General features: G+C 49.1%; 5 protein-coding genes across 5 annotated transcripts; 3 read left to right on the top strand and 2 right to left on the bottom strand.

The window, feature by feature from the left end:
• Window positions 1-398: 398 nt before the first annotated feature.
• On the top strand, window positions 399-8,363 carry BDV38DRAFT_295610 (type I polyketide synthase; the record flags this gene model as incomplete). Its single annotated transcript, XM_032062732.1, has 12 exons — window positions 399-1,439; window positions 1,502-1,625; window positions 1,695-1,807; window positions 1,863-2,286; window positions 2,357-2,791; window positions 2,841-4,987; window positions 5,043-5,165; window positions 5,232-6,095; window positions 6,154-6,435; window positions 6,506-6,921; window positions 6,980-7,454; window positions 7,515-8,363. 12 exons carry the CDS (start codon window positions 399-401, stop codon window positions 8,361-8,363), a joined length of 7,293 nt encoding a protein of 2,430 aa, XP_031917833.1.
• Window positions 8,364-10,500: 2,137 nt separating this feature from the next.
• Window positions 10,501-11,572, top strand: BDV38DRAFT_295608 (ribokinase; the record flags this gene model as incomplete). Its single annotated transcript, XM_032062731.1, has 1 exon — window positions 10,501-11,572. The coding sequence occupies one exon, from the start codon at window positions 10,501-10,503 to the stop codon at window positions 11,542-11,544; it is 1,044 nt and encodes a 347-aa protein (XP_031917832.1). The 3' UTR covers window positions 11,545-11,572.
• Window positions 11,573-11,601: 29 nt separating this feature from the next.
• BDV38DRAFT_278550 (Zn(II)2Cys6 transcription factor domain-containing protein) lies at window positions 11,602-13,547 on the bottom strand (the record flags this gene model as incomplete). Its single annotated transcript, XM_032058755.1, has 3 exons — window positions 11,602-13,206; window positions 13,259-13,410; window positions 13,466-13,547. 3 exons carry the CDS (start codon window positions 13,545-13,547, stop codon window positions 11,602-11,604), a joined length of 1,839 nt encoding a protein of 612 aa, XP_031917831.1.
• Window positions 13,548-14,050: 503 nt separating this feature from the next.
• Window positions 14,051-16,293, top strand: BDV38DRAFT_173890 (sugar porter family MFS transporter). The gene is made up of 5 exons (XM_032051976.1): window positions 14,051-14,279; window positions 14,340-15,205; window positions 15,260-15,375; window positions 15,434-15,578; window positions 15,650-16,293. Exons 1-5 carry the CDS (start codon window positions 14,155-14,157, stop codon window positions 16,084-16,086), a joined length of 1,689 nt encoding a protein of 562 aa, XP_031917830.1. The 5' UTR covers window positions 14,051-14,154; the 3' UTR covers window positions 16,087-16,293.
• BDV38DRAFT_173893 (putative C6 transcription factor) lies at window positions 16,273-18,037 on the bottom strand. The gene has a single exon (XM_032051977.1). It carries the CDS (start codon window positions 17,931-17,933, stop codon window positions 16,500-16,502), a length of 1,434 nt encoding a protein of 477 aa, XP_031917829.1. The 5' UTR covers window positions 17,934-18,037; the 3' UTR covers window positions 16,273-16,499.
• Between the last annotated feature and the right edge of the window lie 641 nt (window positions 18,038-18,678).

The raw sequence follows: 18,678 nt of genomic DNA, 5'->3' as shown, positions 1-18,678 counted from the left end.
CACCGAATAGGAACTCTGGTACCCGTCGCTGCGCGTTAAATTAGGACACGGTAAGCCTGTTGACAATTTTGAGGAATGATCTCCGTAGAGCCTGCAAGGGGGCATTCTTCTAAGTTGTCAACCTTGTCAGAATCGCATTCATACCCAACCACCGAATAACTTTGTTAGCCGTCCTGTTGGCGATGTTTGAGGAAAATGATCGCCGTGGAACCTGGGTGAGGAAGTTTGTTGTAAAGCTAAGAGCCGATAGCTCTTTCAATTCTAACAGCGAACACCTTCATATTGTGGCTTTCACTCATATAACATTCTAATTTTCGCTTCACTTTTGTCAGAGCTTTCTCATTGTCGTACTTTTCAGCCTTGCCAAAAGCTTCCCCCTTGTGATTCCTTAACCCAAGATGAGTTCCTGTGGAGAGGATGAGGCTTCCCATAGCACGCAACCCATCGCGATCGTGGGAATGTCAATGAGACTACCTGGAGGAATCAAGACATCGGAGCAATTTTGGGATATGCTCATTCAGAAGAAAGACGGCCATGGCCAAGTTCCCCCGAGCCGTTACGATGTAGACAAGTACTACAGTGCAACTCCAAAAAAGGGCACAGTCTATACAAGAACTGGCTACTTCCTCGAAGATGATCTAGCGGCCTTTGATGCAGCATTTTTCTCCCTCACGAAAAGTGAAGTCGCACAGATGGACCCACAACAGCGAATGCTCTGCGAAGTGGTGTGGGAATGCTTCGAGAACGCAGGCCAAAAGGGTTGGCGCAGCCAGAACATCGGATGTTATGTAGGTGTTTTTGGAGAGGATTGGTTGGAAATCTCGAGGAAGGATACGCAGGATGTCGGTAGTTACCATGTTATTGGTACGGGAGACTATGCGATTTCGAATCGCATTTCTTACGAGTATGATCTAAAGGGACCAAGTATGACCATCCGAACTGCGTGCTCCTCTTCCCTTACAGGCCTCCACGAGGCATGTCGGGCCCTTCGCCAAGGTGAATGTGTGGGGGCTATTGTGGCTGGAACGAATCTCATTATGGCCCCAACTACCACTATTGGAATGTGTGAAGTTGGCGTGCTATCCCGAGATGGGAGATGCAAGACGTTTGATGCCACCGCTGATGGCTACGGGCGAGGCGAGGCCATTAATGCAATCTACATCAAAAAGTTAGACGACGCTATTCGAGATGGAAATCCCATTCGTGCCGTTATTCGAGGCACGGCTGTTAACTCAGATGGACGAACCCCTAACATTACTTACCCTAGTGCCACAGCTCAGGAACAGTTGATTCGTAAAGCTTACAAGTCAGCAAATATTGAAGATATCTCACAAACTGGGTTCTTTGAGTGTCACGGTACAGGAACTGTCGCAGGGGACACAGTCGAGACTATAGCGATTAGCAAAGCCTTTGATGGAGAAGGTATCATTCTAGGCTCGGTAAAACTTTTCCTCTTTTAAACAGTCGCAACGTGTTATGATGAAACTGAGAATCTTTCCAGGTCAAAGCCAATGTGGGACACTCAGAAGGAGCTTCTGGTTTGACCAGTCTGATTAAAGTCGTTCTAGTGTTGGAAAAAGGGATCATCCCACCGAATCCCTATTTCACGATTCCCAACCCAAAGAGTAAGTACTCTGCGGCAGGTGCGGAGGGGGAGATAATTGTTGAATAAATATACTGACAAGACCAATCAGTCCCTTTCGACGAAGCGCACCTGCATGTCCCAACCGAACCTACCTTATGGCCACAAGGGAAGAGACTACGTGCTAGTGTCAATAGCTTCGGAATTGGTGGATCAAATGCCCATGTAAGAGTAGTCTACTGTGAAGGAAACTTGGATCATTTACTTAAATTTCGAACAGGCGATCATCGAGGCAGCCACATCCGCCATTCATGAGCCGAGCTTGTGTGAAGGCCAGTATCGAATCATTCCGTACTCAGCCAACAGCAAAGTCTCTTTGCAACGATCAATCGATGCGCATGCGCAATATATGGCCCATAATCCTGACCAGATACGCGACGTTGGCCATACCCTAGGTGTCTGTCGAGAAACCCTCAAGTATCGAGCCTACACCCTAAGCGGACCCAATGGTGTTCAGAAAATATCGCACACTTCCCGATTGATGGGTTTTAAAAGAAATCTAGTATTTGTGTTTACTGGTCAGGGAGCACAGTGGCCGGGTATGGGCCGAGAATTGATGGCCTTGAAGGCATTTCGTGAAACCATAGTCACCATGTCACGCACGTTAGAGCAACTTGATGACTGTGGATCTTGGTCACTTCTGGGTATGTGGCCTATTTGAAAGTAGATTAAAGTCAAATGGTTAACCAACATGAACAGAAACGATCACGACAGAGCTTACCGCAGCCGAAATGGAAAGTCCCGAATTGTCCCAGCCACTGTGCACCGCACTACAAGTTGGTTTAGTTGAGGTGCTACGTAGTTGGAATATTCATCCGAGCGCGGTGGTCGGTCATTCAAGTGGAGAGATTGCGGCCGCATACACGACAGGAGCTATAACCGCGGAACAAGCTATCAAGATTGCCTACTTCCGTGGCCAAGTATCCAAATTGCTACGAACTGAAGGAGGCATGGCCGCAGTGGGGCTTAGTCGTGATATAGTCGCTGACTACCTGGAGGATGGTGTCATAATTGCATGTGAAAACAGTCCAGAAAGTGTCACGATCTCTGGTGATAAATCTACTGTGGTCAAAGTGCTATCGCGTATATCAGAAGCCTTCCCTAGTGCCTTTTGCCGACACCTCCGGGTCAAGGTGGCATATCACTCTCGTTAGACTCCCACCTGAGTGTCAAACGAACTCTTACTAACAATAAATAGATCACATGAAAGGGGTTGGCGAAATCTACGAGCAGCTTTTGAACTTTGTGGAAGAACGGAACCCGGCAATTCCATTTTACTCTAGCGTAACTGGAGACATTCTAGGAAGTGAACTAGGCGCTAAGTATTGGCGCCAGAACTTAGAACTGCCTGTGTTATTTAGCTCTGCTGCCCGGTGCCTTTTGGACCAGTTGCCGAAGAGCGAGGATACCGTCATGCTAGAGATTGGACCACATGCAGTCCTTTCTGCTCCTTTGAAACAGATCTTTAACCACAAGGGAAACACCTCTATAGTCTATCTGCCTACACTGTCTCGCGGCTCTGATTCTTTAGTTAAGGCTTACGAAGCCGCCGGGGAGTTGTATCTTCAGGGCATTCCCATTGACTTCTTATCAATCAACGGCCCGGGGAAGGTTCTCACTAATCTTCCTTTGTATTGCTGGCAGCATGACTCTGATCAACATTGGTACGAGAGCCGTCTCTCGAAAGCTTGGCGACACCTTGCGTTTCCAAAGCATGAGATTCTGGGCTCACGAATTTCGGAGACTGGTGAACTGGGCTTTGCATGGCGAAATGTCCTATCTCTGGGTGATATGAAGTGGTTGCGAGACCACAAGGTGTTCGATGACACCATTTTCCCTAGCACAGCTTACATTGCGGCGGTAGGAGAGGCAATTCGTCAATTGACAGGAAGACGAGACTACACCATTCGGCGCCTACTGGTCAGGACACCAATTATTCTAAAACAAGAAAGAGCTACAGAGATAATAACCTCATTTAACGTGATACCATTGACAGAGTTCCATGACTCGGCGTGGTACAGCTTCAGTATCTCTGCGTTCAACGGTAATTCCTGGATTAAGCATTGCACAGGCCAAGTGAAACCTGGAAGCGATCAAAGCCTCGTTGCTAATACTAAGTCTCATATGCGCGAGGTTTCCTCACAAGGGTGGTATCAAGGTCTGAACAACCTTGGACTTGACTACGGGCCGACTTTTCAACGCCTGGCTGGGATTAGGGCCGATCCATTGGCCAACACAGCGTCGGCAAATGTTCCTTACTCAGAGGAGCTGCACCAAACTCACTATTCGCTACATCCGACGACTGCTGACTGTGCTCTGCAGCTATTATCTGTTGCAGCATGTCGAGGGCTCCGCCGGAAATTGAATCGATTAGTCGTGCCCGTCAGTATAGATCACGTCTACGTTGATGAAATTGCATCCACGGTCCATCTCCTGGCCTCTTCCGAGGAACTTGAGAATAAGAAGCTGAAGGGCAGCGTCGTAGGAACCATTGATGACCATGTAGTATTCGCCTTCAATGGATGTGTGTTAGCGCCCCTGAATGGTGAAACAAGCGACATGGACGAAATTGAAACTCTGAATATTTCCCACCTGGAGTGGGCTTCTCGCCTGGAGGATCTTCCTGCGCCTGACCTTATCTACAACACCACACCAGCGGCATCTATGATTGTATCTTGTGAAGAGCTAGCGGTTCTCTGCATGCTTGAGACAGTGCATGAGCTGCAATCTCAATCATTACGACCTGAGGCACCATACTTACAGCAGTATATTGCGTGGATTCAAAAACAGGTCTATTCAATGATTAATGGGTCTTACGACCTGGTTCCCAAAGCCCAAGAGTGGTCTATGCTTGGCTCACAGCACAGAAGAGTCTTAATACAGGAACTCATCGACGACCCAGCGAGATCAAGGTGCACCGGTATAGACGCGCTCATCGTTCGTGTTTATCACAATATTAGGGAGCTCTGTAATGACTCGGTTTCCGGGATAGACCTGCTCTACCAGGAAGATGGTTTAAAGAATTTTTATGACGTGATGGCAAGCTTGGATTTATCTGGTCTGTTCTCTACGCTTGGGCATGAAAACCCCTCCCTTCGAGTGCTGGAAATTGGGGCAGGCACCGGGGGTACTACGGCCCTTGCCCTCAATGGTCTAAACCAGAGCAATGGACCTCGTTTGTACTCGCGATACTGTTATACTGATATATCGATGGGTTTTTTCCCTGCTGCGCGAGAACGTTTTCGCAAGTTTCACGGAATAGATTTTGCGGTCCTGGACATCAGCCAGGATCCGGTGGACCAGGGATTCAAAGCACAAGACTTCGATCTAGTGATCGCATCAAATGTGAGCTTTCTCGGCCCCTGACAAGCAGAGGAGGTGAGAGCTAACAAGATCCCAGGTGCTTCATGCGACTCCGGAGCTTGGCACGGCTTTACGCCACGTTCGGAAGCTGCTTGCCCCAGGTGGCCGGCTTCTGCTGCAGGAGTTGTGCCCCAAGGTCAGATTTATCAATTTCGTCATGGTATGTTTCGCTTAAATCTGGTTCTGTTTTCCTGAGCATGGGTGGTGTCTGATGCGTTAGTGGCAGGGTGTCCTCCCAGGATGGTGGATTGGTAGCCAAGACTCCCGCGAGGAAGAGGCGTTCGTTTCTCCTGAAAGATGGAACACCGAGCTCCAGAAGAGTGGCTTTGCCGGGATTGATAAGTTGGCCTATGATAATGAACCTCCGTATGCTACCAATGCAACGATGGTTGCAACGGTGCGTGATGATGACACCCAGCCAAGTGCTGTGACTCTCCTGTGTTCTTCTATTGATAACAAACATGTTCGAGCTGTGGAGCGACATTTTACTACACATGGCTATACAGTCCATCTATGCTCTTTGCGAAGCCTGCCACCTACGGGTGATGTCGTTTCCCTTCTGGATATTGAGGGCCCATTTTTCGATAATATCTCTGATTCAGACCTTATCGCTTTCCAGAAGTTCGTTTCTGGTTGCAAATCAACCGGGATCTTGTGGATAACAAGGTCAATTCAGCTCAAGTGTGCAGATCCTCGATTTGGTCTCGTCTTGGGCTTAGCTCGCACTATCCGCTCTGAGCTTGCGGTCGAAATGGGCACTGTTGAATTCGAATATTTTGACCAAGCATCTTGGACGGCATTGGAATCAATCTATCGCAAGTTCCAGGCGAGAGACAAGACCGATAGTACCAACACCGACTTTGAATTCGTACATCAGGACGGGAAAATTCTCACTTCTCGCTACAAACGGCACACGCCAGAAGAAATCCTCACCCTTCAGTCTAGCAGTATATCTTCCGATGCTGTCGGGCTTCGCATTGAGGCGTTTGGTCGTTTGAATAGTCTTGCTTGGGTACCGCTTGACAAACCTGATGATTTGCAAGGCGACCAGGTAGAAATCAATGTTCACAGCGCGGGCCTAAATTTCAAGGTAAGTTGATCTGAAAGCACTTGTATCTACATGACTGCGAATTGCTGATAAATCGCAGGATCTTTTATGCGCTCAGGGAATACTAGATGCACGAAAGGACGGGCTGGGCTTAGAAGGTTCTGGCGTCGTGAATAGAGTCGGACCGCACTCTTCTCTTACTCCAGGACAACGAGTCATGTTTATGAGTCCCGGCTCATTTGCCACTAGTATAGTGACCTCGTCGCTGCTTTGTGCCCCTATCCCCGACAACATTGAGTTTGACGATGCAGCCACCATGCCATGTGTGTATGCCACTGCCATCCACTCTCTGATGACCATTGGGCAGCTCAAAAAAGGACAGGTGAGTGGATACGATCTTTACTCTTCCTCAACCTTGGAATCTGTACAGACATTTACAACTAGCTACGTAGACTGTTCTGATTCATTCGGCTTGTGGTGGCGTAGGGCTTGCCGCTATTATGATCAGTCGAATGATAGGAGCTGAAGTTTACGCCACTGTAGGCAGTGGAACCAAGACCAAGTATCTTCAAGACCGATTCTGTATCCCGCGCGATCATATCTTTAACTCGCGCGAACCCTCATTTTACGAGGATATGATGCGACAAACTGACGGCCGGGGGGTTGACCTGGTGTTGAACTCACTTTCTGGGGAGCTCTTACACGCGTCATGGAAATGTGTCGCACGATTTGGCAAAATGGTTGAGATTGGAAAACGTGATATTGTCGGTCATGCTAACTTGAGCCTTGCTCCCATGGTCCAGAATCGATCATTGATCAGTGTTGATCTTGCGGAAATCCTCGAATACCAGCCTCAAGAATGCCAAAGGCAAGTGGAAGAACATGTTTACAGAGCAACTGGATAGACAAATTGCTAACAAGGATAGACTCCTCGAAATGTGTGTCGATTTGGTCCGACGAGGCACTATTCAACCAATTCGCCCAGTTCGCGCATTTGATGCGACCGAGATCGAGCAGGCGTTCCGCTACATGCAGGCCGGCCAACACACTGGTAAAATAGTTGTAAATATGTCCACCAGGCCTTGTCCAACTCGCAAGATGCCGGCCACAATCTCATTCTCGTCAACCCACGCATATCTGCTGGTCGGGGGCTTAGGTGGAATAGGTCGCGCCGTCTCGCAATGGATGGTGGAACAGGGAGCTCGCAAGCTGGTGTACCTTTCACGTTCGGCCAGCTCACCGACGACGACCCGTGAAGCCTTGTTACGAGAGTTACGGGTACAAGGATGTGAGGTCACTGTGATACAAGGCGATGTATCGGACCTTTGTGATGTCCAAAGGGCTGTCCAGCAATGCAATGCCCCCATCGCTGGTGTATTCCAGATGTCAATGGCTTTGGAGGTACAGCAATCCCCTCCCACCAAGCGCACTGGTAACATTATTACTGACCTTCATTCCAAGGATCGGGCATTCCTGAGTATGAGCCATGTCGAGTGGACCAATGTTCTTCTGCCCAAAGTTCAAGGAAACTGGAATCTTCATCAGGCCACGCAGGGGGAGCCTTTGGACTTTTTTGTTTCTTTCAGCTCCATCTCCGGGATTCTCGGCCAGCCAGGCCAAGCGAACTATGCCGCCGCCAACACGTTTTTAGATTGCTTTACGAAATACCGGCGATCACTTGGTCTTCCGGCATCCGTCATCGACCTAGGAATTGTCAGGGATATTGGTTATGTCTCTGAAAGTGGCCGGATGACACAGCGTGGACTCGCTGTTTGGGCCGGCCAAACCATCCAAGAGAGAGAGGTGATCGAATCCGTAAAATTGGCGTGCGGCGGTCAGCATGATGTGATAATCGGCCTGGCACCTGGTTTCGCGACCCCATTAGCTCGCCTACCGGGCTTCTTCCAGCGCGATAAACGGATGAGACTCTTTCACAATGCACAGGAGGCTCCGCAAGCTCGAGGCGATGTGGACAATGGCCTTAGAACATTCTTGGCGGAGGCCTCTCGGGAGCCGAGTATCCTAGGCCACGCTGAGAGTTACACCCTCTTGAGAGACGAACTGGGGCGCAAGATAGTTTCATTCCTGTTCAAGGCGGATGAAGAGCTAGATACGACCAGGTCACTGGTAGACATGGGAATTGACTCTCTGGTAGTTATTGAAATTCGTAATTGGTGGTGTCAGACGTTGGAACTGGAGATCAGCGTGATGGAATTTATGAACGCAGGGAACATTGATGGGTTAGCGCACATCGCTTTGAAAGGTTTAAAAGCCAAGTTTCAGCCAAAGCATTCGGATTTGATCCGCTGAGAGGCTTTTTGGAAGGTTTAGGGCGCGATGTCCGCGGGCATGATTAATGCTTCACGATGTTGAAACAGGGACACCCAGGATCTGTTATATGACCTAGTAGTACCCTAAGCATACTATCATTTTTGTTCAATCTTGAACCATTTTACGACTTTTCGATTGTGTGGCTCTGTCTCGAAGCAGTAAAATTCTTCATCGAAGGAATAGTGGTTTGATTCAACTAAAGCCTCGCGCAATAACAGAAAACAAGAGTGATAGATGTCCATCTCAGCAGTGGAGACCGAGTCTAGCAAAATGATTAGATTTACAAATTTGTTTACTCAGTAGCACCTTGCCTAATTAGGTAAGCTGCGCTTGCCGTAAGTAGCTGGTTTCGGGGTTTTTTGAGGTCCAAAAGTATGTGACCCTATCCATAAAGGCACCTAGTTTCTCTACCAGGTTGATACAGCCACTGGGTACCTTTATGTATAGGGGGTCACAAACTTCTGAACCCCCACTGTAGTTGTATACTAGCTTTCATTGTGACTGAGATACTATAGTGTTTCTATGGAAAGGAAGCACAGCCGTTTTTAGTAGGATGTCTGAGATGAGCATGAAGATGAATTCAGATATCTCCATCGTATGATGTATATCCAAAGCACCTTATATGGTTCTTGGAGGACTATAGTTTCTCTAGCTTAGTTGTTCCACTCATGAGTAAGTCATGTTGTCATAGCATTTAGTGATTGAATAGCTAACGAACAACAAACCCGGGCTATTGTATGTTTTTGTGCGTTTCTTTCCGAAATGACAAGCCAAAGAAAGAAAAATATCGGGAAACGGGAATTTTTGAAATGTACATACATCGCAATGAGTGTCACTTCAGTTGTTAGCCAATAGTTTTACCTGTGTGTTTCTCAAAAGACATACTTCCCGACAGAAATCACAGTCTTCAATACATTGCCCTACCGTGAGCCTGAACTTGTAAATGACAACGTGTATCCAGTCCCGCTTCATACCTGGATGAAATACATTGTGCTAAACAACACGAGGATTGTCACCAGTGCTTAGAAACCATTCGGTGACTCAAATCTATCTCAGACCTACCCGCGGTCATGAGTATGGAAAATATTTATACTCACATAATCACGTACTTATGGAAGACAGACATCGTCTTGCTTCGCCTGTGGATGATTTGTTGGCTTGTCATCTGTGATAGCCCTATTAGAAGCACAGTCTAATCTACCCAGCTGTATATTTAGCAGCATAGTAACTGTATGTGAATACTCCGTACCTAAAGGCCTTTACCACGTGATCCCCGCACAATATAAATCAATATATATAAAATTACGATAGTTTACTAAGAAATCAACCTCGTTAAGAGAAACCACGGTCTTCGCCTTTCCACAGTTAATGATCAAGTCTAATTCTCTCTTTCTCCAGTGCATATAAGACCACAATTATTCGGACCACGAACACGTGGAACAATCCCAATTACGATCTAAAATATATATATCCAACCAAAAAGTTACGTCAACCTCACCAAAGCACGAGAAAAATCGAACGAAAGGCCCAAAAATATGACGTAACTCCCCACCAAAACCCCATCCAACAAGACCCCTCGAAAAAATTTCTACCTTCCACGAGATCATCATCCTCTACCTCTTACCCCTTACCCCACACATATGAGTAAAATGGCAGAAAAACCAACCCGAAAAGCGGTACCCCGCCGCCGAAAAAAAAATCCCTCTTGGTACCCGTGCGCTAGTCCTATTCGGGACGTCATAGCCTACGCTCGGTCGGGCCGGCGGGTCATAATATGGGAGGCCGCGGGCCGTGTCACGACTGTGTAGGCTACGTTGACTTGATTTGGTATAGCGTGACTGGGGTCTGGGTTACATTGGTAGAGGAAATTCCATGACATATTGTTTCTGGGTGGGTTTTGACGGTGGATTTTTTTAGTCACAGGGAATAAGAGATGTTTAAATTCTTGGGCGTTTGGGAGAGGGGTTTTTGGATTGAATGTTTGAATTCTTGTGTCTTTTCTACGTTGGTGCTGAGAATTACGAATATCGATCGCGATCTATACTAGAATTATATCTTGAAATTCGGTTGAAAAAGAATACATAGAGAGGAAAGGGAAAGTTCATTATATTCAAAAATGGCTTCAAAACCACATATCTGCGTTATCGGTTCCCTCAACGTCGACTTCGTCACATATGCCCGGCGCTGTCCCGGGCCAGGGGAAACGCTAACGGGATCCTCCCTGTCTATCGACGCAGGCGGTAAAGGCGCCAACCAAGCGGTTGCATGCGGACGAGCAGCTTTCACCTCTAAGACACAACAAGATGTGGCTGTGAGCATGATCGGTGCAGTAGGTGCAGGCGATCCATATTACCCAACGCTGCTACAACCAGCATTGGAAAGGTCCGGGGTGGACACGACGGGAATCGAGCAGAGAACAGACTGCCAAACGGGCTCGGCGACTATTATCGTGGAAGAAGGCGAGCAAGGGGAGAACCGCATCGTCGTGGTACCAGGAGCAAATCATGATGGAATGAATGATGTTGATAAGACCCTTGCCGTCGTTCAGACACAGTGTCCTGCTTCGCCGCAGGTCGTGGTTTTACAGGGAGAGATTCCCAGGTCGACTGTGATTGGTCTGATGCAGCATTATAATAGGACCGAGAATCCGACCAATGTCGTTTTGAATATTGCGCCCGTGTACCCGGATGGTATTCCACTGTCTGCACTGTCCGGTACAGCTGTCTTGATCATGAATGAAACGGAGACCGTCCAGATGGCAGAATCAATTCCTGATTTCCCAGTGGGATCTCTAAGCGAAGCCGATTTGCAACCGGATTTGTTGGCTCCGCTTTTCCACCAGGTGGCTAAGATTCCCATTGTTTTGATCACGCTCGGTGCGAAGGGGGTATTCTTCTCGACAGCCACTGGCCGGAACGGTTCTGTTCGCGGCGTGCATGTTAAGAATGTAGTGGACACCACTGCCGCTGGAGATACCTTTGTGGGCTACTTCTCGGCCGCATTCGCGAAGTACGCTGCGGCGGGACAGCCTCTCGAGGGCTTTGATGCTTTCATCGAGTCGGCCGTACAGCAGGCGAACCAGGCGGCTGCCATGTGTGTGCAGAGAAAGGGCGCAATTGAAAGTATTCCATTTGCATATGAGATCGCAGTTCACCAATGAGGCGAAGCAATACCCGCAGAATACCACAAGGAAACACGATAATGAATACATTACCCATCAGTTTACCGCGTCTTCATTGTATTGTGAGATGTCCCAGCTAGATCTCAGGCCATCTATCTCAGAATCTAACTTGATCCCAGTTGCCGTAGTAATACTACCCAGTAGGTTGAGCAGAGTTGATTGTTGCGATGTGTGGGTCATCTCTGGCGCTACCGTGAGAAGGCTAGCAATCAGGATCGGGTCCCACTGCTCCTTGAACTCATTGTTTGTAGCAATTCCTGCAATGGCCTGAGCGTGCCAGATGCGTGAGGTGAATCGTCTCGGACCAGCGATAGTCTTCAGTAGCCTTGGTTTGTGAATGAGGAGAAGGAATGAGGATATATGGTAGATAGTGTTGGCCAAAAGGGCAAGGGGAGACGTGTAGATAAGGATAGGAAAAGATGAGCAGGTTCCAGAGTTAATCTCATCCGCCTCCACACCGCGAATGTCTAAAATCGGTCGCATCTCCACGTGGCGATTGTGGTACCATTCTTGACAATTGGACCATAGAGACACCCATTGTGACGTGAAGTCCGTTTGAAGTAAGGCGTGTACAGCTAGCTGCCCGCCACGTTCGGAACTTGGGGATAGCGTATCAGCTGGGCTGAAAAGAAGTGACAAAGTATCCGCTAGAAGAAGCAGAACACGTAGGAAGACCCATTTTGCCGGGCGCTGTTGTGGCACTAGTGGGAATGGGCCATCAGATAATAATTGGGAGCGGTATGACATCAATGGCGCTTTTGCACTAATGATACCCGCAGCAAGATCTTCGGTACAGATGTCAGCCTTGTCACTCTTATAAGCGGGTTGATGAAACTGGGATAGCGTACCAATTCGAGAGTGGAGCAGCCACCATGGCTGGTTTAGCAAACCCTGTGGGGTATCCGCAAAATCAAGACCACTCAATCCACGTGTGTGAGCTCGTAGAAACTCTCGCCATTGGCGCGGACGGGAGAAGAAGAAGTCGTGCAACATCAAGAGGGCCTGTCCCATTGCCTTGACAGGATCATCCGCGTGGGCGAGACCACGTTCAGCCTCTTCCTGAAGCGTCGCATTCACATCGATAGCGTCGCTGTTTCGCTGGAGTGAAGAATGAATCAGGGCAAGCGCCATGATGGCAGCCAACAGTGGCCGCTCGGTCTTTGCTAGAAGAAATGCCTGAATCTCGAATCCGCATTCTGGGTCCCCAATATCGATCCACGGGGCCAGATGGTAGCGGAAGTAACGCAGCAGAGCAATCTCATCAGGTCCACTGGTCGAGATGGAATGAGCCGGGTTGCTGGTGATGGGGCCATGGGAGCTAGAGCTGCAATTTCCCGAAACATAAGCCAAACCCCGACCCTTGGCAACGGTCCCAGGGCTATTTCGGAGCAGGGAGGCAGTACTAGAATCCGAGAAAGTGGATTCCCGGGAGATATCGGCACCAAGACCTGACAGATATGCGGACCGGTTCAATTCATCAGTTTCGGCACGATCAGCAGTGGCCTGTTCGACCGGTTGGTCGATGATAGAGCTTTGGGTGGCACTCGCGGCGGGAACTGCGCCGGTGCTAGTACCCAGACCATTTACAAAAGGTCCACCGTTAGATGTTATGCCTGATGTCGTCGGGTGGTCATCAATAAACTACTCGTTCGTTAGCAAATTCAATGTTGCCACACGAATGAAATCGTCATACTTGGATCGTATTATAATTCAAAGCCTTAGTAGCCGGGCCCTTTGGTGATTGTGCCCGTGGGTTCGGCACTGACACAAAGGTAAGATCGGCCCCATACCGACACGAAAATCCCTTGGCCTCGCAATTTTCACAGCGAGGTTTTCGTTCATCGCCTGAAAAATCCTGGGGTCAGCCGCCGGATCATGAAACATGTGGGGAAAGCCATACACTTCCTTCTCCGCCGACGACACGTCCAGCATCCCGTGCGCACACGTTTTTGCTTACCCGGGGTTGGTTTGCTAGGCGGCATAGCGTGTTGACGGTGTTGTTGTTGTCTGCAAAATTATGGAGAAGGACGGCCGAAAAGAGGACGTCGAGCCTCCGCACCCCAAAAATGAATAATTGTCCGGAGTGGGTCCGGACGGCGCCGACACGAAAAACTGGAGAAGTCTCTCTCGCACTAAAATGCGAGCAGCCCTGAGCTTGTCCCTCATCCCGACTTTGGGGAGGGCTTGACTCACGAGGGGGGAAATTATTACCTAACTTTAGCCCTAATGCACCACGTGAAACCAGAACAGAATCGCTTGATCGTCCCAATTCGGTAAACAGAGGCTCCAGACCCCTCGTTCCAGGTAACGACGTGCATTCGGCAACATGCCATTGCCAAGGTGGCGGCAAAAAATAAGCCCCAAACTCTGTAGTCTCCATAGAAAGTTAAATTAAAAATCGAAAATAAAAAATCGTTCAACATGTCACCTGGAGAAGAAGGGTTTTCGGCCATTATGGGCCCGTCGGAGAGTGGATGGAAAATCAAGGGGAAACCTGGGACATATATATTTCCCCAGATCCCACATGGCCCCTTCCCCGGAATGTCCCCGGACTCATCTTTCTTCGCTACGTGAAAAACCTTTGTCACAATGGCCGTCGACATGTCCTCCGACCGGGAGGCCAATGACTTCCAGCATGTCCAGGTTGCCAAAACATCGATGTGGCGGTCCCTGGCGAATAACCCTAAAGTGCTTTTCATTGCATTCTTCGTGTCGTATGTTGTTTGTCTTTGATATATCGAGTGTTTTGTCCACATAACTGACACCCATTGTAGCTTTGGTGGTTTTGAGTATGGCTACCAGCAAGGTGTCCTGGGACAGTCGTTGGTGATGACCCGCTTCATGGAGAACTTCCCCTCAGTGGTGGATTCCTCCACAGCCACGGGATGGTTGACTTCAATTCTGCAGCTGGGCGGAGTTGTGGGGTCCTTGTCTGCAGGTGTTTTGGGTGAAATCTACTCACGAAAGTACACCATGTTCGTCGCATGCTGCTGGGTTATCCTCGGGAGTTATCTTTACGTTGGTGCCACGGAGGGCAACCCGTCACTCTTGTATGCCGGACGATTCTTCACGGGCATAGGAGTGGGTCTGTTTAGCGGTGTCGGGCCCTTGTACAATGCCGAATTGGCAGCGCCCGAGATGCGTGGTCTTTTGGTATCTTTCTATCAATTCGCCACAATTCTTGGAATCATGATCTCCTTCTGGGTGGGTTACGGAAGTAACTACATTGGGGGTACGGGCGAGACGCAGTCGGACATGGCCTGGCGACTGCCCTCCATCGTCCAAGGTATCCCTGCCGTTTGTCTAGCCTGCGGCATTTGGTTCATGCCTTTCTCTCCTAGATGGCTGGTCAAACAGGACCGGGACGAAGAGGCCCTCGCCACGCTTGCCTGGATACGGAAGCTGCCACAGGACAATGAGCTGGTTCAGATGGAATTTCTGGAGATGAAGGCAGAAGCCCTGTTTGAAAAGAGGGCGTTCGCCAAAGCGACACCCTGGCTAGCCGAAAGAGAAAACAAGAGTGTTTTCATGAGCCAAATCGCACAATATGCGAACTGTTTCCGGACCATGGGCAACTTCAAACGGGTCTGCACTGCATGGCTGGTGATGTTTTTTCAGCAATGGAGTGGTGTCGATGCCAGTAGGTCTTCTTTCTCTCCAAGTCCGCTTGAAAAGCTGCTAACGAGTCGTACAGTTATTTACTACGCGTCGAATGTCTTCACCAGCCTTGGGCTTACGAGTGGTACTGTTGCTCTCTTGGCGACTGGAGTGACTGGCGTGGTCTTCCTCATCAGCACGATGCCGGGCATGGTATGCAAATGAAACCCCAAATCCGTCCCCAATCGCGCATCCCACTAATTGTCAATAGTTGGTCATCGATAAAGTCGGCCGAAAGCCGATGCTCTTAGTCGGCTCGCTGGTGATGTTGGTCAGCATGGTAATTGTTGGAGTGATCGTGGCCAAATTCCGGCATGATTGGCCTTCTCACGAGGCCGCGGGCTGGAGTGCTGTCGGTAAGTATCTTCATTTTGCCCCATTTTTACTAGCTTTACATGGATCCAGATTGGACTAACTAAGGCGACAGCACTTATCTGGCTCTATATCGCCGGTTTTGGTGCCACCTGGGGTCCCTGTTCATGGACCTTGGTATCGGAAATTTTCCCTCTCTCTATTCGTGCTAAGGGTGCATCGATTGGAGCGTTTAGCAATTGGATCAACAATTTTGCCATCGCCTTCTTTGTACCACCAATGCTGGAAGCATGGGCATGGGGCACATATATCTTTTTCGCCGTGTTCCTGGGTGTCGGTATTGTCTGGGTGTGGTTCTTCCTCCCAGAGACCAAGAATGCGTCGCTCGAGGAGATGGATCGTGTCTTCAAGAGCAATACTGGGGAGCAGGACGCCGAAATGCTGCGTGAGGCGCAAAGAGAGGTTGGCCTGACCGACTGCATCGAACGATTGTCGAAGGGTCCGGTACCCATCGAGAAAGATGGCTATGGGTCACATCTCGAGCAGGTATAAAGCGGGTTAATATGTGAAGACCTTGCTGTGTGCTCACGATATTGGAATTATATGTATAATGCTGTAGTAGACGTTGAATGATGACGAACTTGACCTTGATGAACATTGAATTGCTAGCATCCGCTCACTTACCACCGAGGGTAATTTAATACATTGCATGCGATAGTGTCGTTTGGCGTACTCCAGATCACGAAGCACAGCTGTTTGGAGCGATATACATGCACTATATGTTGGGGGTGCGTAAATCGCCTGTTTAAAGGCTATAGTCTTTCAACAGTTGCTGACACAAAGCCTTGCGCGTCCAGATGCGTTTTTGAGGCCAAGGTAGTCTTAGCTATTTGCGAAACAGCAACCCCTGTTGTACTTGGAAACGGTCAAGCCTCTTATTGATGGCAAAGGCAACACCTTCGTAATCAGATAGCTGATAGAATCTCGTTCGTCTCATAGCCCCAGACTGCTTCAAGGTCCCTAAGTCGCCATAGCGCCCCCCATCCTGTTGTTTGCTCAATGGTTTTGAAGAGCTTAGCCACAGCTATATGTTCACGCCGATGAGTCAAAAGCTTTCCGGCGATATATAACGGCTGAATAGCATTGATGAGGTTACCCGGATGTGGATTGGTCAGCGAAATGCCGCACACCCGCCTTGCGTGCCAAACTGAGGAGGCTAAGTGACTTGACGGGGGGAGCAGTGTGACAGGGGGTTTGATCTCCAGCAACAGGATGCAGGCTGTGTGATACAATTGATTACTGGAGATAGCTGCCTGGTGAGCATAGAAAATCTCCGGGAACATGCGATCGCCCTGCATACTGGTAGATTTAGCGGGGAGAATCGCTATCGGGCGTTGTTCCAGCCAATATTGCAGCTCATCCCATAGTCGGTTCCATTGCTCAGAGAACGGTCGCGGGTCGGTCGTGTCGTATTCTCCTAGCTCCAAGTGCCTTGTGCGCCTGCACACTAGATCGCATGCTTTGGCGCACAGATATACGGCCCAGTTTGCGTGCATATCTGGAGTCAGGCGGCTCTGTTCCAAAAATAGCTCCCGAACTCGTTTTTCGTTGTCCTCAATACTTTCCGAAGCTTGGCCCATAGATCCAGCAGGCACCCACTTCTCGAGAGGAAGAACCGTCCTCTCTGCACCGTTGGAAACGATCACTCCACACAATTCCATCCGGACATAGCACCAGAAGACAGCCTGTAAATGACCTCCAGAAAACCCATTGACACTGAAGCAGTCAAATAAAGCCGCGCAGCCATCGACATGACGTCTCCAGTCCTGCGGACTGACGGACATTAACTCCATGACTGCTAAAATACAGGCGGTCACCAGCACATTTGGGTCTTTTGCTTGCAGGCCGGGAGATACCCAACGGATTGACTCCTGATAGAGCTCGAGGCTGTCATGGCAGTTGCGGAGACCCGCTTTCCTTTCCGTCTGCCGGGCAGAAAAGGCAAGGATGGCGTAGAATAATCCGGGGGATTCTCGCGCTAAAATCGGAATGTGGACCCCAAAGTGGCGGGCTTCGTCGAATTTGTCGAGATAGGGCGCGCATTCTGTGATCCAATTCTTCAGATAGTTGATCGATCGCGCCTTGGGTACGGGAGACCTCGCAAAGAGATCTACGTCACGCCGGAGCTCCGAGAGCCCTGGCTCGGTTGGCGCCTCGACGAGGTATGATTGTTTTGAGGTTGAATCAGCAACAGCTGTGAAAAGAGCACTTCGAAGCTCCTCTTGTAATTCGAGAAAACGTGGATGAGCTGTGTAAGAACTCTCCGACAGTGAATGTGTCCCAGGTGATAGGACCATGCCCTCACCTGTTGCTTGATGAGATGAAGCGAAGGGATCCATTCCCTATGGCCATCAATGGAGACTTTGATTGCTGCGAATCACCGGAGGAAACAAGACGCGTCCCAGGGATGGTAGGCGGTAAGGCAGAGCGAACACTGAATCCCGGTTTATCCTCCTCGGCCGCTGATTGTTCAAAAGGCTCACCGCCTTGACTTTCGTCGATAGGAATTACTGCCTTGGGAAAAGGCTTCCCAAGGACCTACTACTCTATCGAGGTATCCTAAATACTAAGTAGCATTAGTAACAGGGATATGTGAATTAGCTACTGATCTGGCTACAAACTGAAAGAGGAAGGATAATGTGTTCTTTTAATTTACACCAAGGTGAAGAAAGTCAGGTGTATAAGCTCTGACTCCCGTAGAATTGAAAAAGTCATAGTCCGGAAGATATATATTTCAACAGCAGTCAGACCTGATACCAAGCTACTACGACGGGGCACACTTCAAGTCCAACCAGTCTGGCAAGAAGCGCTAACAGGGCAGACGATATTAAAAGTTTAATGTAAACAAGCACTTATCTCAACCTTCTGCTACGTATGTGCTTGTGCCAGTGTACAGAGGAGGGCTGATATGCAGAGGACGTCCATTTTCCCACCCATTCATCTAACATAAAATGTTTTACCATTTATATCATTTACTAAAGAAGTTCAGTACATACGACCACAGGGTGTGGAGAACAGGGCTTCCCGTCCGCTCAGCCGTACTTAAGCCACACGCCGGGAGGTTAGTAGTTGGGTGGGTGACCA

Source organism: Aspergillus pseudotamarii, assembly GCF_009193445.1.
Source record: "Aspergillus pseudotamarii strain CBS 117625 unplaced genomic scaffold BDV38scaffold_6, whole genome shotgun sequence".
In the NCBI taxonomy this organism is placed as follows: domain Eukaryota; kingdom Fungi; phylum Ascomycota; class Eurotiomycetes; order Eurotiales; family Aspergillaceae; genus Aspergillus; species Aspergillus pseudotamarii.
The sequence above is the reverse complement of the archived record's forward strand: the minus strand, read 5'-3'. Positions and strand labels throughout refer to the sequence as shown.

What these genes read in the sequence shown, in the direction of transcription:
- BDV38DRAFT_173890 (XM_032051976.1), top strand. Translation starts at nt 14,155, where the DNA reads ATGGCCGTCGACATGTCCTCCGACCGGGAGGCCAATGACTTCCAGCAT. An exon ending in ATGGAGTGGTGTCGATGCCA is followed by an intron (nt 15,206 to 15,259) that starts GTAGGTCTTCTT and finishes CGAGTCGTACAG; the next exon opens with TTATTTACTACGCGTCGAAT. An exon ending in CGCGGGCTGGAGTGCTGTCG is followed by an intron (nt 15,579 to 15,649) that starts GTAAGTATCTTC and finishes CTAAGGCGACAG; the next exon opens with CACTTATCTGGCTCTATATC.
- BDV38DRAFT_173893 (XM_032051977.1), bottom strand. Translation starts at nt 17,933, where the DNA reads ATGGATCCCTTCGCTTCATCTCATCAAGCAACAGGTGAGGGCATGGTC.